The sequence below is a fragment of the Hakea prostrata genome, chromosome 1 (genome assembly GCF_041222555.1).
Source record: "Hakea prostrata isolate BN-2017 chromosome 1, UWA_Hpros_2, whole genome shotgun sequence".
Lineage (NCBI taxonomy): Eukaryota > Viridiplantae > Streptophyta > Magnoliopsida > Proteales > Proteaceae > Hakea > Hakea prostrata.
In genome coordinates, this window is record NC_142600.1 from 19,677,036 (window position 1) to 19,693,869 (window position 16,834).

The following is a 16,834-nucleotide window of genomic DNA, read 5'->3' on the forward strand; positions in this document are numbered from 1 at the left end:
GAATTGGATTCTTTCTCTCGGAACCTTTTTGTGTGTTGCTGTACCATATCAAAGCCCACTTAAGTTGCCAACAATGACAACACCTTCATTTTAGGCCAATTGAACAACAAATACTATACATAAAGTAATCGTTTTAAACATTTTTCAAGAATTGTGGCCCGAATATTTGGCAGCCTAAGTTGTGGGGGATACTCACAAGTTTCTGGATAATCGCATTGATGCATTTCAATATGGCTCTCGCACAGGTCGTAGTAATCAATACACTTCAAGCAATCATGCATGAAAGAACCACAGTGAAGGCAGTAGTTAGGTAGCCTCTCAAACCCAACAACAATAAGAATACGCTCACTAGTATGGCGCCTCAAGAAGAGATACTTTCTCAGGGGAACATTGATATTAAACATAACCCAGCTGCGATAAAAGATAGTTTGTGTTCTGTTACTCGTTCCGGCAAGTGCTTTTTTATTTTTGGTAGCAGAAAAAGACAAGAACTTGTTAAGATGTGATTTGAATTACAACTGCAGCTATAGATAACTAAGGTTAGTTATATCCACACACCAATTATGTAAAATGAAAAGAAAAAAAAAACCCCAATATTCCATTTATATTACGGTTTTTAGGGCATCTTGCTTGTCTCATGTGCATTAGCATGTCCTGCGCATTTTCTAATGCACAAGACACTTTCAACGAGAATGTCGGTCGTTAGATCGAGATTTCTCTCGATTGAAATTTCAACCATATCCCAATCCAACGATCTACTGAACGATTCTGTGTATTAACTTAAGCAAAATGCATTTTCAGTTCCAAGATTTTCCCTGAGACTAATCTTTCTGACCGATAGGTAGTGGGCTATTGCTATTGCTTTCAAATAAATAAGTGGATCCAAATAACGATCTTTTATTATCACCATAGCCAAAAGTCAACTAAGTGAAGTGGTTGGGGAATATGGGCCTCCTAGACCATATAGGCTAAGATGATGTAACAGAGATTCTAAAACAAAACAATCCAATTGGTCCAATTTCCTCAGCATCGAAATTATTAGCTTCTAAATAGGAATCCATAAATAGAGCATCTACATCAAAACTCTTTGTTTGAACTGCAGAAAATTTGATTCTATAGCCACAACAATGAAACGTCGGTAGAAATTTTACGGGCACCGACGTAGTCAAGCCAGCCACCATGGTGGGCGTGGTGGTGGGGAGTCGGGTGAGGTGTGGGTGGCGCACTATGCTTTTACAGCTTTGTTGGTGCATGTCTCTCACTGTCTTGGACCAAGATCACAACATCTCGTCAGAATCATTGGAACAGATAGATTAAGATTTGATAGAAAGAGATTAAGATCGATTTTGGTAAGGTGGGGGAGAGAAGAAAAGGAGAACAGCAGATTTGAAGTGGGATGTGACATACAAATAGTGATGACTGATGAGGTAACTAGCATTTTTTTTTCTTTCTCTATCATGGGACATTGATACAAGTGTCTGTCTTCCGTCTGGAGTATTTGTCATCGTTGGAGATGACAAGGATTCGGAAGTGACAGAAGAAGAAAGAGGAACTCTGTGGACAGTGCCACACCCCTCTCTATATCAACCACGTAGACACTAATCACACATCTTTTCTTTTGATTTCTGTGTTACTTTAAAAGAGAAAACCCTAAACCCTGATTTAAATAATGGTGGGTTATCTCATCTAATCATATCTGTTTAAGTATAATCCAGCGACTAGCACATCTTTGACTTTAATTAAAGATGCTTAACTCCCCAGCTCTGCAAAAAGATAATTAAGGATCAGATATGTTGAGAGATCAATTCCTTTGAATCGTTTGAAGAGACTTGATGCATCAAAGTTGTTTGAAAAAGTTTAAACTTGATTCTGTTACCCAAGAATCTTTGACAATACAATTGAAAATATAAAGATACTTTCTGTTAGTTTTCTGAGATTTTTTTTTCTTCTTCTTTTGTCGTCATCGATCCAATAACGGAAATGCAACAGGGGCAAGATAGCAGAGTAATCAATGTCGGTAGGCATATGCTTCAGTCTTTACTACAGGTTTTAATCTTCCACTCTTTAGTCCTCTGGTCAAACAAGGAAAAACAGGGGAGGCAAGAAGAAAAAGAGCAGAGGCAGATGAAACGAGTCATGGATGAAGTCAAATGTGTACCGAAACGAGTCGTCAGTCAGGGGTGAGTCAAGAAGACGATGTGAGGCTGGTGAGCAAATATCGGTACTTGTCAGCCGCGGTTTTGGGGACCGCTAGCATCACCTTCAGTGCATTACTCTGCTCGAAAACTGGTAAGAGAAGACAATACCTGTCACAACAGATGGGCCCCACGTGGACGGGTTTACCCATTCCCATTCCCAGGTCAACTCTCTCCAATCCCAGCCTTGACCACTGAGAAATTATCAACACTCCAACCGAGTCAGGACATGCCCTTGACCCGCTCACCGATTCCAAAACCCTCTTAACGTATTCGTTCCCCACTCTCTCCTTGGCTCGCTTAACCAATCCAGCCGCCCAACCCAGCCCATTCTCCATCAGCTCCTTCGCCCCTGTCTGCGCGCAACCCAGCACGAAGCCGTTGCCATAGTACCCCTCGGGGAGGTTTGGCTTCACTTTGTTCCGAATGTTGACGCTGAAGAGAAGCCTCAAAGTCTGTGTACCTGGTAGCTGCAAAGCTCTAGCCCAGCATCTCCATATGTGCGCTGAGAGAACCTCGAACGACGTGTAAGAACGATCCAGCTCGTTGGGCAGGCTGCCCGATGTTGCCAGCTTCTTGAGTTGTGAAAGAGCCCTTCGGTCGAAGGTGACGCACGTTGGAGTGAGTGGTTCGCGGGAGAACCGTTGAACAAACCCACAAGAATCATGAATTGTGTCGAACTCGGGGTGGCCAGCTGCTGCCGGAGATCGGTGGATGACCGGGTCGAGAAGGTGACGATTCCAGACTGGTTTCGGTTTCACGTCAGCGGGTCCGCATCTGCCCGTGGCGAGGTCTGCGATTGTGTTGAGCAACTCGGCGCTACCGATTCCGTCGCAAAGACAATGGCTGATGCCTACGCCAACCGCGGCTGCACCGTCAGGCAGCCAAGTGAGCTGGACGGCAAGAGGTGGGGCCCCTTGAAGAACGTCTGCCCCGCGGAAGGACAGCAAGTTAAGCCATTGGGTCGAGTAACCCGGAGCGCGTTCCAACTCAGCTGCTGAGACATCGGAGACAGCCTCGATGAATACCGCACCTTGGCCTCGACACAGGACCTCAAGGTTTGTGGTGTCTGGTCGAGAAGCTCTGATTCGGCCGGCGAATGGGTAATAAGGAACGAGGGCTTGTGAAATGGCAGCTTTGAGACGAGCTGTGGTGGCAGAGCGATTTGTAGGAACGGAGCTAGAACGGTAGACGAAGAGATACTCAATGGTGAAGCGGAGGAAAAGCTGAGAGTCTAGAGCGGAGAGAGCAAGAACGTGGGTTGGGGTTGGCTCTGAAGGGGTTAGCAGCACTGCTTCTTTCACTCGTATGCTAGTGGTGTTCTCCATGACTTACCTCGCGTCGTTTTGAGACGAAGAAGAGAAAGGTTCGGCTTTTTGAACACCTTATGCGAGTGAGCCTGCGCTTCGACAAGAAGAACTCAGGAAGCAGAGGGGTGTTTTGAAGGTGCTACGCGAAGAACTGTGGAACAGAAGAGCGAGCCACCTGGATCTTCTGTCTCTCTTAAAAGATTTGTGCGAGATTCTCCTGGCTTCGCTTTATGGGTAATATATTAAAAACAAATCTGGGTTATGCTTCCTGTCCGTTTGGCGTACACCTGTCTATCTACGATCTGTCTATCTACCCCTCTTCTAATCACCGTCTCTCCTCTGTCTCTGGCTGTGTTTTTCTTTTGAACTGATGGCCGATGGATGCTGGTGCCCGTGTTTGTTTCGCATCCCTACGTTCATACGAAAAGGGCCAAATTGCCCAAGTGCGCGCTTGTATCTAAACGAGTCGTCGTTGTTGATCATGGAGCGCTCTGTGGGACCTGACACGTTTGTGATTAGTGCTCACCACCTGATCGATGAATTGTCTCACAGGTAAGAGTAAGGCCTAGAGGGAGAAAGGGCTATATAATCAATCAAAAGCTTGTTGATAGACGCATAGAACTATAGACGGATCAGTGATTCATGGCTTTTTCTCACATGGGTCTTACACTCTTAACTGTTGTGTTCAAAACCAAATTGAAGAATCCAAAATGCGTTAGAATGTGAATATTACATGTGTCAAAGGGCGAGGGAACATCTACTGGGTGGTTAGTGCTGAGTAGGTTAGGCACTGTTGCTTGTCCAACTAGTGAACCCCACATGATCAGCTGGATTGATTTTGGCTCATGAAAGATCACATTTTGGCATCCTTGGGTTTTTTTTTTTCTTCTTAATTTCTGGCTTCCTTGAATCTTTCTCATATAAGATAAACCCATTAAAGCCACCGTCCAACACACACACACCAGAATAAGTGAATAACCTTACCATGAGGATTGAGCCGTGATACCGATACCCATTACCAAGAAAGCACACAAGTTGGCTTATCGTTGCTACTGATCCAAGTACCTTCTCCTATATTAATTCCCTAAATTAAAGTAGCTCTTGATGCTAGAGCACACTTATTAAACCAAAACCCATGATTAATATTCAAATGTTGATGACAAGGGGGGCTTTATTAGTGGTGTCTTAGCTTAATCTACAGTCCCATCACCTATCTAATCAATTCGCATTTAGATTACATGATTGTGCAATGGTAGAGTTGAAGATGCTCATTGACATGTGAAGACTGAGGACCCACCAACCTGGTACTTGCTTTTCTTTCCGAGAAAAAGAGAGGAAAAAGAGAAGGAAATCTAGCTATACTGTTCCAAGGTAGAAAGATACTAGGGAAGCAAATCATGGTAGATGGGTCAACTCCTATTCCTATGGGCCCTTTAACTGTTAAATGACGCATTCCAATGAACAACACTTGTGAGTGGTGACCTTCTTTGTAGAGAGATTGGGCTGGATTGGATATATATGCCTCCTTACTTGGCCATGTTTATTCCCAGTCTCTTTTCTCTCTCTCCCTAGGGGACGCATTCCCATATAGATGAGGCATGTTTATTTTGATAAATGGTTCTCGTCTTTTGACAAAAGCAAGAAGAAAGGGAAAGATAAAGATAGAAATATCAGTTTTAGAGATAGAACCTCGAACTATGGTGAGAGAGAGAGAGAGAGAGAGAGAGAGAGAACTAGAGAGGAGCCTTGATGGGTTATTATGAGACAGGTATGACTGCATTCGTTGATGTGTTGATAATTACTCTTTTATTTTATCTGAATGATGGCCGAGCCATGAATATGAAGATGAGAGAGAGGAGGTCTTGCCGCAGATTGCACATGATTATGAGTCCCAATTGATCCCCACAAGGCCACAGCCACTTCTGTCCCCATGTTGCATGTTTCCTGTTTGTGAAAATGCCACTGAGGCTACTGGTGAGTATATATATAAACTTCTATAAAATCATTGCTTCTTTCTACCAATCAACAAACAGAATCTTTTTCCTTTGTAGGATCCACCACAGACCACCTACTCCATCACCTCCCCAAATCATAAATGCTACAACTACTAACTTTTCCTTTTTTTACCTTCCGAATTGCAATGCTAAATCTATCACAACTACACGACAGAAGTGCAAGTTGGGCATGGCCTAATTAGTTACAGAGTCATTAGAGGCCATCAATCAACCATCGTTGAGATTCTGTTAGGGACAAAATATGACTGCCGGATATTTGTCTAATGCCTTTTCTGAGCTCAAAGTCATGTAATCGTTCTTCTAATTGGTTTCATTTGCAGATCCCAAAGAAAAAAGAATGTGGTGTGTGAACCTTCCTTTCCGACAAAAGGATGGCATGGACGGTGGAGGGTCAAATCTCGACTACTCGTTTTTGTATGTTTTTTTTTTTAATTATTTTTTCATACTAATCATGTATGTTACAAAATAAAAAATTACAAAATGAGTGATCGAGATTTCAACCTCAACCACTGGAGGAGATCGTGACCATAATGTGCAGTACTGAAGTTGAAACCCTATATAGATATATATTTTGTTGTGTCTGAGGTTCATCCGAGCTGCTTGCGCGCATCTCAATTACATCTCAGAGGGAGCTTTGTGCTCCGTAAGGGTTGAACCCGTGACCTCTCCACTAAAAAGTATGGATCTTACCCACTCTACCAACTCTGCATTAACTAGTCCTAATATTAACCGTGACTCTAACCTTCAGCTTTACCTTAATGCATACCACAAAACAATACAAAAATTAGATACAATTACATACTTTTGACCTGCATTTATTAAAAATTTCTTACAGGAGATAGGGACTATTCGAGTCATGTCAAACACTAAATCCTAACTTGGCCTTGACCCACCCTTAGGGCCAGAAGTTCTCCCAGACATCCCTAATGCTATTCTTGATATCTCTCATGTCAAACCAATGAACATATAAGAGGGAAGCTCTCAAATTGAATACACAAGAAATTGAAGTTTTGTAGGCAAAAGCGTCTTCTAGGGTATTAACTACTGCGTATTCTTGTTTGGTTAATTTGAATATAAACGATGGCATAAAAATTTCCATACTAATGAGGACAAGTTGAGCTTAATGAGGTTGCACAAGCTTAATGATATACAACCCGGCTTAAGGTTAAGATGTGTTAAAACTAATGGCAGAGATGAGCTTGTATATCTAGAACAGAAAGGTTACAGGGATGCTTCACCAAATCATTCACATTTCATATTTCGCCTGCTTCATCAGTAATTTTAACAGGTTATCCTAGCTACAAAATTAGAGATGGTTTGGAAAGTTGTAAAAGCAAAACCGTATGATCATTGATGATTTTGTAAAATTTGAACTCTGCCATGTTTGAACGAGAGAGATTTTGAATCTGGAAGTGAGAAAATTCAAGCCCGAGTTTATATTTGGATGGGTTGGACTAAGCCCAAGTTAGAAAAGTGTGGGCTGGTTCCATCATTTCATATAAACTTACAAAATAATGAAACCAGTGTTACTTTTTCTTTTTAAATTACAATATTCATGGGTTTCCTAGGGAAAGATTAAGTGTACCTTCTACCACAAGTATAATTAAGAAAATTGATTCAAATCTTAAATTTTGAAATCTGCAAGTGATAAAGCATTTTCCAATCTCCTCATTTAGCCTTCCATAGCTCTTGTTGAGAGAAAAGAGAACAATAAACTGAATGATTAAAAGGACCCATCATGATTATTTATAATAGTAGTATGAAATTCTTTAATAAAATAGACCGGTTTGACCTATCTCATATCAAATGGTAGTGTATCGGCCTAATGTGTTGAGATCCTATCAATTATTAATCCTAGTAAATAATTTAAGCTGACATACTCTCTATTATAAACCTAATAAGCGCTTCTCCTCAATTCGTAGACCCTCTAAAAGTCTTTTTGGGCATAAGGAGCTTGTATTAAAAGGGTAACTGAATAAGAGGATTACAATCTATAGTATGGTTTTCCAACAGCATTATTATAGACAATAATATCCAAACCAAGAGGTAACCCTCTTGAGTCAAATTGTATCTCACCAGGAGCTTGGAGTAACCTTGCCAATAAGTTTGCTTCTTGATTCAACTCACGGACATGGTGTAAGGTGAGGCAGTCCCTGCATCTTTGTTGAAGGTGCGAATGTCATCAACATACCAGGGAACTCTATGGGAACCCAAGATCATACAAGTGGCCTCACGAGAATCACAACGGATTTGAAGTCTTTGAGCACCAATCTGTAAAGCACTCTCTAAACCTGCCTTTATGGCAATCAACTCCATAACTAATATTTGGTCCTCATGGAAAGCACCGGCAGTAGAAAAAACAACGACAGTACCATTGTAGTTCTGCCCCAAACAACCATAACCACCTAGTCCTTCTTGCACAGAACCATCGCAGTTCACGCACAACCAACTAACATCCGGTGTTTCCCATTTCAATATTTTAGGAACCAAAAGTTTCAAATTGATTGCAGTGCCCCACTTATTGAAAAATTCTCTATTTCATGCATTATTGGGAACAAGCTTAGAGATGCCGGCGAAGTGTTGCCTAGTATCCATAATAATTTGCTGGATGATGCCAATACTACTATGACAATTACCTTGAAATATGCGGTGGTTCCTTTATACCCACAACCTATAAATGCAACAATAGAAGAAGAATTTTCTAACGCTACTAATTATATCATTGCAACAAAATGATCCATTGCAATTCTTCATGCCAAGAAGCTATGGGTTGTAAGGAAAAACCATTGAGAGAGAGGATTGACTTCCAAACTTCATTTGAGAAGGTGCAATGAAAAAATAGGTGTGACTGAGATTGAACCTCATTACCACAAAGAACACAAGTCGTGTCAATGGGGTTGCTCCACATCATGGTCACCACCTTGGTGGGTAAATGGCCAAGGGTGGCTAACCAAGCAATAAAGCTAAAGCAAAGATGGCAATGAGAACCCCAGATAAGAGCATGCCAAGGGACTTTAGGCTTAGGAAGGCGGGTAGCTTCATAAGACGAAGACAAGGAAAAATGGCCACTACGGCATGGGGCCCAAACCACTAAGTCACATGGGAGTTTTAATGAAGCTTAACCTTGAGAATGTCATTCCATCTACTAAAAAAGAGAGGGTCATTGGTAGAGAGGGGCCATGACCCATAGTCATCTAACAAAACTCTCAGAAAATCCTTCTTTCTCCTGCCCAATGCTTCAACTATATCAGAGTTTGTGGTCTTTAGAGAGTCATTAGGTGGCCAAGGATCATGGTCTTTAGAGGGTCATTAGGTGCCCAAGGATCATGCCAAAGAAGAGTATTTTCCCCATCCTTAAGGCGAACTTGAATTCACTTCACCACAATGTCACAAGTCTTCAAGATTGCTTTAAAAATAGAAGAACATCTACTCGAGGTACTTAGAGACCAAATGAAATCCCTTTCCAACCACCTATGATGAATATAAGAAACCCAACAAGAGGGTTGATTAGAAGCAAGGTTCCAAAAAGATGAGCAAGAGTAGCTCGGTTCCACTCAACCAAACTTCGCAACCCCAAGCCACCTTCTTCCTTAGGACTACAGATGAACTTCCAGGCAACTCTGTAGGACCCATGATCATTTCCACCCTTCCACAGGAATTTGATCGAGCTCCCAAGATGATTAATAACAATTTTAGGGTAGGGGATGACATGTAGCCAATAAGAATGATACTCATAAGCACCGACTTGATAAGGGTAAGCCTTCCTGCATAAGATAAAACCTTACTCTTTCCAAGCATTAAACAGTTGATCCACCTTTTGAATAAGCTCATTGAAGTCTTGAACCTTTAGAGCATTGCATGAAAGAGGAACACCCAAATACTTAGTTGGGAAAGTGCAGTGGGAGAACCCCAAGACAAATACGTCATCCACGAAACACATGGACGGAATATCAGGCTTTCTACAAGGAGGGTAATAATCAAAGGATCCCTCTTTAGCCGCTATTGTGAGAGTCAGTAAAAACCTGAAGGACAGTATTAAAGAGCACAGGAGACATCTGACTTAACCCTGTCTCAACCCCCTATTGGAATAAAATTTGGCAGATTGAGTTCCAAGAAAAGATAACAAAACTGGGGTTAGTAACACAATGAACCACCACTAAATAAATCGAGAAGGAAAATTGAGCTTACTCAATAGGATGAAGAGGAAACTCCACTGCACGGAGTCATGAATAGGCTTTGTGAAAGGTCAATCATGGCAACGAAGTGGGCTCCACCCCAATTACACTAATAGTCATGAAGAATTTCTTGCCCCACGAGGATATTGCCAGTGATCTGCTTACCCTCCGTGAAGGCAGTTTGATTAGGCCCCACCACCTTATGAATAACCATCTTTAGTCTGTTAGCTATGATTTTTATTTGAAGCGGTACAAACAACTACTAACCACAATAGGGCAAAAATCACCAAAAGTATTTTAGATCCAAAGTTTGGTAGAGGCAAACTTTGGGATTTTATAAGATCCAAAGTTGTTTCAAAGTTGGTTTTTTCCATCGAACCAAATTGATTATTATAGACAGGATTATAAATTCTATCATTATCACATCGAATCACGTCACAGGATAGGTTCTAAACTCTAATTATCACAATCAAACAAGAACAAGCCCATACTAACCAAGATCGTAAAGGTAAAAGGTATAGTATCCATATAGGATATTAAAGCAGTATGAACATGCTATATTTGGGAGCTGGTTTTCTATTGGAGTGAAGCCATTTATGGGTTTTCTTATCCATTAATGGGGGGGAAGAGTTGAAGTGACCTACACATCATAAAAGATAACACTTGCGAGATCAATAATTGCAATATAAGAATGGACTAGTTTTGAGCTAGCTTCCATCTTTCAAAATTAAACCTAATCGAACGTATATACCTTCTTTCTATTTGCATATACCTAGCTTTCAATAGAAGAGAGATATAAAGGACTAGTTAGATACCATGCACCTGCTGAAGGAATTGAGATCAATCACCTACTGAGTTCCTAATGATTTACGTCACTTGCAGTGGATTGGATGAAGAGGACGAATCTTTCTGTACAGCTATGATGGACATTAATGGTGGACACAACATGTCCACATTATATACAACTTTGTTGGGTAAGAGGGTTTTAAGGATTTGGATCACTTTCACAAAACTGATAAATCATTGGAGCTAGTCCTTACCCCATAGTTCAGACTGTTCAGTACTGTATGTACTTGATCAGGTTAATTAATGTCTGTATGGCTAGGGTTTCACAACGTGTTGCCATTGACATGCACACGATCGTCTCTGAACTTATTAACAACCTTGGATCAGATATTCACTTAAACCCAAATGTATATGTCGCCTTAAATAAGGAAAAGATCAAAAAGAGGGAAAGTGGTAAATGCAATTAATTTGAGAATTAGAAAGCAACAAACATTGCATCATAACTCATCATCAATCAAATTGAATACCTAAAAGATTTGATGCAGGGCCTGATCACGTCAAATATCAAATAATAGAACAAAAGCTAAGCTAGCTATAGGCTTCAATTATCAAAATCTTTTCCTATTAGGTGTTTAGCGAGTCACTTGATTACTCGTCACCTCAGTAACCAGAGAAAGACCGAACAAGTGGAGTTGGGAGAGAGAATCCCAGAAGAGTTATGAGTAATTAGTAATCAGTAGTTCATGTGATCCTCAAATTGGGCAATAAAATCAAATCAGATCGCCACTAACCCAATTGTTCGTACCAATTCACATGCATGATCGATCTGATAATAAGTGATAATGAGATTGTTTAATATTGAAGTGGGCTTCTTCCCATCTTCGACACAGAGACAGAATCCACACCTAATTTCTACCTGTTTATCCAAATTCAGTCTCGAGAAACTGGATATGTGGCTCTGTGAAACAGTAATCCCTTTCATGTGTCATCAACACATGCATGAGTCTCTTATGTCAAAGCCACTGATTCCGTGATTCCTCATCTAGCCTTAGCTTTCAAATGTCTGACTTTTACGTTCAAAAGCTTGATGCGTCTAGCAAATTTGCACAGAGAAGAGAAAATGAAAAGGGAAACAAGAGGGTCGAGGGAAGACTTGAATGTTGCGTATTAGCTGTAAACCGTAGTGATCAAAATCTCGATCGTCTATCTTGTAAGTGGTTAAAAGAGAGACAGACGCTTTGACAGCACTGAAGTTGAACCTTAGGGCTGAAATTAATTAAAAGGATATACTTGTATCAGATGGACCCCAACACCCACCATGATCAGCAGCAGCAGCAGCAGCAGCATAAGAGACCTCAAACCCACACATACACACGCACCCACCCACCAGAGTTTCTGGCCGCCTGAATAGTCTGAATCGATCAGCAATTTTAGGCATCAAAAGACAAGCCTCAAGAGCTGACACTTGTGAGCACCCACTTGAGGAAATCTTGAAAGATATGATTTTATGAAAAGTGAAAGGAACAACTGATAAGAGTCCTGACGAGGGGGGGAAAGAAGTGAATGATTTAAGTGCCTGAGAACATGAAAAGGCCTACAAGTATCTACGAATTCCATATCATGGCCGGGGTAGGGACCTTTTCAGAGGAATTCTTAGTGTTATGCCTCTCTGGGGTCGACGAAAAGGGCTCTACTGGCTGGCGTTTTTGTTAATCCGAACAAACTTTCTTGTGCTTCTTTCTTCAAGGCCTTTATACACCAAAAGTCCTCTGCGCAGGACAACAACTTCCAATGTGGGATGTGAAGTCTCAGTGAGTCATGACTCCCAACCTCCGTCACGATTAGCTTACAGTCCTCTTCCAGCTCCTCTGCCATGTTATGAACAAACCTGCACAAGGAACGAACCAGCTTACCTGATCTCGGCCCTTGCTGGTGCAATCCATACATGAAATAGAACCCAAATGGCCGGAACACATCAGGGAAGACCGGAATCTTCAAGCACGGGAAAGCTCGATCGATCAATCTCGAGCTCTTGGCATACATGAAGCATGACAGAGGTGCTTTACCCACCCTCAGCTTGAACAAATCTCCACTGTTCCACACACTAAGCATTGCCCAACTAGTTGGGAGTCGACCCGAGTTGATATCCACCCATGACTCACCTCTTGGATACGCAACCCAGGTCCCCAAACTCAGCTTATTTCTCAAGACTCGATCGATATCATCCGGAAAGAACTCAGTAGACCCCATGAACATTCTGTAGAGACGCTCAGCATCTTCTATCTTCAGCTTTGCAATCTCCACCGTTGGTGAGATTCGGACCCTTCGGAAGCCCACCGGGTGGACTAGTATGGCTGGAGTTCGGAACTTGACATACCCAAGTTTGCCTGTGAATAGCTTCACCGAGGCTTGATTATCTTTGTCAGTGGCCATGTATGCGAAGTCGACATGGTTGGCAATGAACCATTCTTCAAGACGTTTAACCAAGCTCAAACCAATTCCTTTTCTCCGGTGACAAGGAGCAATTCGGAGCCCTAAAATATACCCGACCCGAGCTTGATCCTTACCAGGGATACAAACTGTTACTATCTTTATCGAACCTTGAATGACACCTACCAACTCATGATCCAACTCGGCCACCTAAAGTAGAAATTTATATTAAACTAATATATATATCTATCATTTGTCATAAACTGAATAATTAAGATTAATTAATCAATACGAGATCGAATAGAGACTTGCTAACCAGCATTTTGTATTGTGGGCTGTTACGGATTCTACAAATTGGATCACCCATGGTGTCTGTGAAAAGGAACACACTCTCTGCCGGTCCTACTTCGCACCGCCGTTCAAATTCTTCAATACGTTCTTTATCAATTTTGCAGTCGAAGCTCCTTATCTTAAGCTCCTCAAATGCCATTGTGATCATCATCACAACAACAAGAACCAAAAAACCTACAGTGAAGAGATCTAGCTAGCTAGTGGAAACAACTGAGACGACGAACTAACTACAGCATGCAAGACAAGCTAGCAGATGTTGATATGAAATGAGGGTATTCTATTCATTAGAAAAGAGAAGAAAGTGGGAGAGGAAAGATGGAATCCATTTAAGTGTGCACTGAAATTGCGGGCTAGTGACTACTGCACAAGAGAAAGGCGAAGAAAGGAGAGGTATTTATAGAAGGTGGAAAGGAAGAGAGCTTTACGAGAATGTTCTCTATAGCTTCTCATAAACCTTGGGCCAGACTTTGAGACAACAAAATGATGAGATCTTATTAAAAGCATCAAGACAAAAGGAGATTAATAATAGAATGTGTTTTTGTCTCTATATTCCTCTCTCTCTCCCCTTCATCTGGGTTTTGCTTAGATATCCTATCGGCGTTAGGATCACCTCAGCCTCACGCCATGGCCTGTGTTCTTATCCATCTCAAGAACACTTTACCGATTACACAAATATCTGTCCTTTAATTGTTATCCTGATTAACATAAACCGTATCTTAACGGCAAAGTATTATTATAATGTGATCCAGTTGATGCGTGGCACCACCACACTGAGAAGTTGGAGATTAATCTAAGTAAGATGTGGACTCTTTTCATTATTTTAGAATGTGAGTTAGATACTTTTCTCTTGCAATCATTTGTGATTCATAGAGTTAAATTACATGTGTAAGTGTGAGTGTGTGGTCCTCTTTCCTTTCCTTTCCTTTCCTTTCTCTTCTCTATAGCCAAGAGACGCTTAGATTCGAAAGTGAAAGTGAAAGTGAAACAGCACTAAGTCCTAATCCTCACTTTCAACCAATTTGATAGACACAGCACAAGGCATATATTATAGAGGACAATAGAGAGCACATTCTCTTGATTAATCTTACAAATATCTATTAACTAATGCACATTAAGCAGATCTGCACTTGGAGAAGCTCTCCTAGCGTGACTATTCTTTGGCCCCATTTATTGGGTTGGGTTCATAGAATCAGAGACATTAAAATTGCTTCAGTGTTGCGGCAGCACCATGTACCCGACGGTTCATATCAAAACTTGTGGTCGAGATCTTGTTTCATTTAAGTGATTTTTCTTAGTAAAATTTAATTACGAAACCGTGGTCGAGATTTCATCTTGATAATAAGTTTCGATCTGAATCGTAAACTGAATAGTGCTGCGCATTTATTACAGCACTCAAGTAGAGTGCAATTAGAAAAGGCATTTAATGATTATCTACATTCTAAATGACTACTGTACATTTCTTTTTCTTCCACAAACCACATACAGAAGCTTGCTGAATAGACCATCTGAATTGTACCACATAAAATGATGGTGTGCAAGATTTTAAAGGAGCTAGTCTCTTATCTGAATCTGAGTTGGGTTCAACTAATTTTGATTGTCTTTCATTTAGATCGATTGGCCTGGATTGGCAGTTGACCAATACATTAAAGTTCCAAACTGATGAAATGCGTTAAGGCCTGTTTGGTTGCTTGAGTTTGGGAGTTTCAACAATCTAGAGATTTCAAATCTATAGAGTCATGGTTCATAAAATTAACTGTTTGGTCAGCCTAAATCTTTGGAATGAAATGTGTAGATTCATCATAAAAAAACATTTATGGAGTCATAGTTTAAATGTTTAACGCTTTTATAGTAGGGATGAAATCTCTGGATTTCACCTCATACTCATAAATCTACAGATTCACGTTTTTAGTGTAAAAAGGTGAATCTCTAAATTTCATGATCCGATTCACACAACCAAACATGTATAAATATCCCATTTGTGAATCCAGAGATTTGAAATCTCTAGATTCATGTAACCAAACAGGCCCTAAATCAATTAGTCCTTTAACTTATCACATACTTGTTTGACCTATATAATCCAACTCTAGCTCATACGTTAGATTGAGACACATAATATATAACTATTTGCTTCTCATCTTTTACAAGTTTCAGTTTTTTTTTCGCTTAAAAATGAAGTAGGATGAGACACAAGAGCAGACATCTATATGCTCCCTCCTATTTGTGAGTTCTTTAACGGTCAGTGAATTTGTATCATGTAAAAGGGTTTCATGAGAAAGTGAGCAAGGAAACCATTCAACCTCATGACTGCCCATCAGTCTCAAATATATAATTTGTTGTCTTTCCTATATTTCCTCTTAGCCTTTCTAGTTCCAACTATGTTTTAGCTAGCTATCATACAGACAAAGGAAGGGAAGAGAGAGGGATTCCTCATATTTCCTCTTAGCCTTTCTAGTTCCAACCATGTTTTAGCTAGTTCCACCACAACCTTAATATGAGAAAATGGAGAGTCATTCAAGGAGGGGGACATATTTTACACCTCTGGACCCCGGAGTTCATCATTCAATCTCCACAAATGCTCTAGCAAGTAAACCATCTGTCCCCTTCGTGTTCTTTCCTGCAATGCATGATTATGTCCAAAGAAGCATCCCTTTCCCCTTTGGGCCATTCATATGTGACCATGAGTTGACAAAGGGACCCACTTATATAAGCCAATTGGGTCCTACGTATCCATGAGGTTTGGCTTGTATGGAAGCTTTAGATTGGGGCACGTTTGATTTAGTTCAGTTATTTTCCACCTTTGTCAATAATACTTGGGCCATTATATACAGGCGTGCAAGAACCCCAGTTCTCGGTGAGGTTCCAAAAGAAAGAAAGAAAGCTCTGAGTGGGTCTTCTCTTTAATCATTTCAATCCATTTCAATCCATTTACATAGATATCTATTGATACTCTACTCCACCAATTTATCATTGTTAAATCGATACGAAATGCTTGTCTACCTATAAACACGTAGCAAAGGAGATGCCAAATCCACCAATCATTCTGTGGGTTCTTCTCACCATTTCCTTTTTCTCTACCCAAGCCTCCATCTGAAAGCTAGCTCTCTTCCTTTGTAATTCTTCATAATGGTCTTTTCCTATTATTTAGCATGATTAAAAAAATCTGAAATATAAATTATCTGTCTATAAATCATGAGATGAGATCTGTTTCAAAATCAATAGAGAATAAGATTACATTTGTTGATCTCTCATATCTCTTTAATTTATATGATTGCAGTAGAGAAATCCTCAAGACGACTATATAAATCAAACCCTGTAGCTATAGTTTATCAAAATATAGATACAACAGTATATTGTGGAATAGCTCATTAATAGGCCCTCCTCTCAAGGCCTATGATTTTCTAATGATTCCTTAGAATCAACTTAGTCTTTAAATACAAGACATCATTCACTCAATAATATTTAACACTCTCCAAATGACATTTAAAAAGATTACTTGCAATTGGCAGCTTCGAACTTCCAAAACATCCAACTCGAAGCATGTATTGTGGTTAGGGATTGTTTAAAGAGCATTT

The 16,834-nt window shown here is 40.5% G+C and overlaps 1 protein-coding gene and 1 pseudogene across 1 annotated transcript; both read right to left on the reverse strand.

Annotated features, from left to right (window-relative positions):
* Window positions 1-1,655: 1,655 nt before the first annotated feature.
* LOC149028126 (alcohol acyltransferase 9 pseudogene) lies at window positions 1,656-3,894 on the reverse strand (annotated as a pseudogene).
* Window positions 3,895-11,247: 7,353 nt separating this feature from the next.
* LOC149028127 (Acyl-CoA N-acyltransferases (NAT) superfamily protein) lies at window positions 11,248-13,613 on the reverse strand. Its single transcript, XM_089147748.1, has 2 exons — window positions 13,228-13,613; window positions 11,248-13,121 (listed from the first exon to the last, which is right to left on the reverse strand). Exons 1-2 carry the CDS (start codon window positions 13,411-13,413, stop codon window positions 12,141-12,143), a joined length of 1,167 nt encoding a protein of 388 aa, XP_089003874.1. The 5' UTR covers window positions 13,414-13,613; the 3' UTR covers window positions 11,248-12,140.
* Between the last annotated feature and the right edge of the window lie 3,221 nt (window positions 13,614-16,834).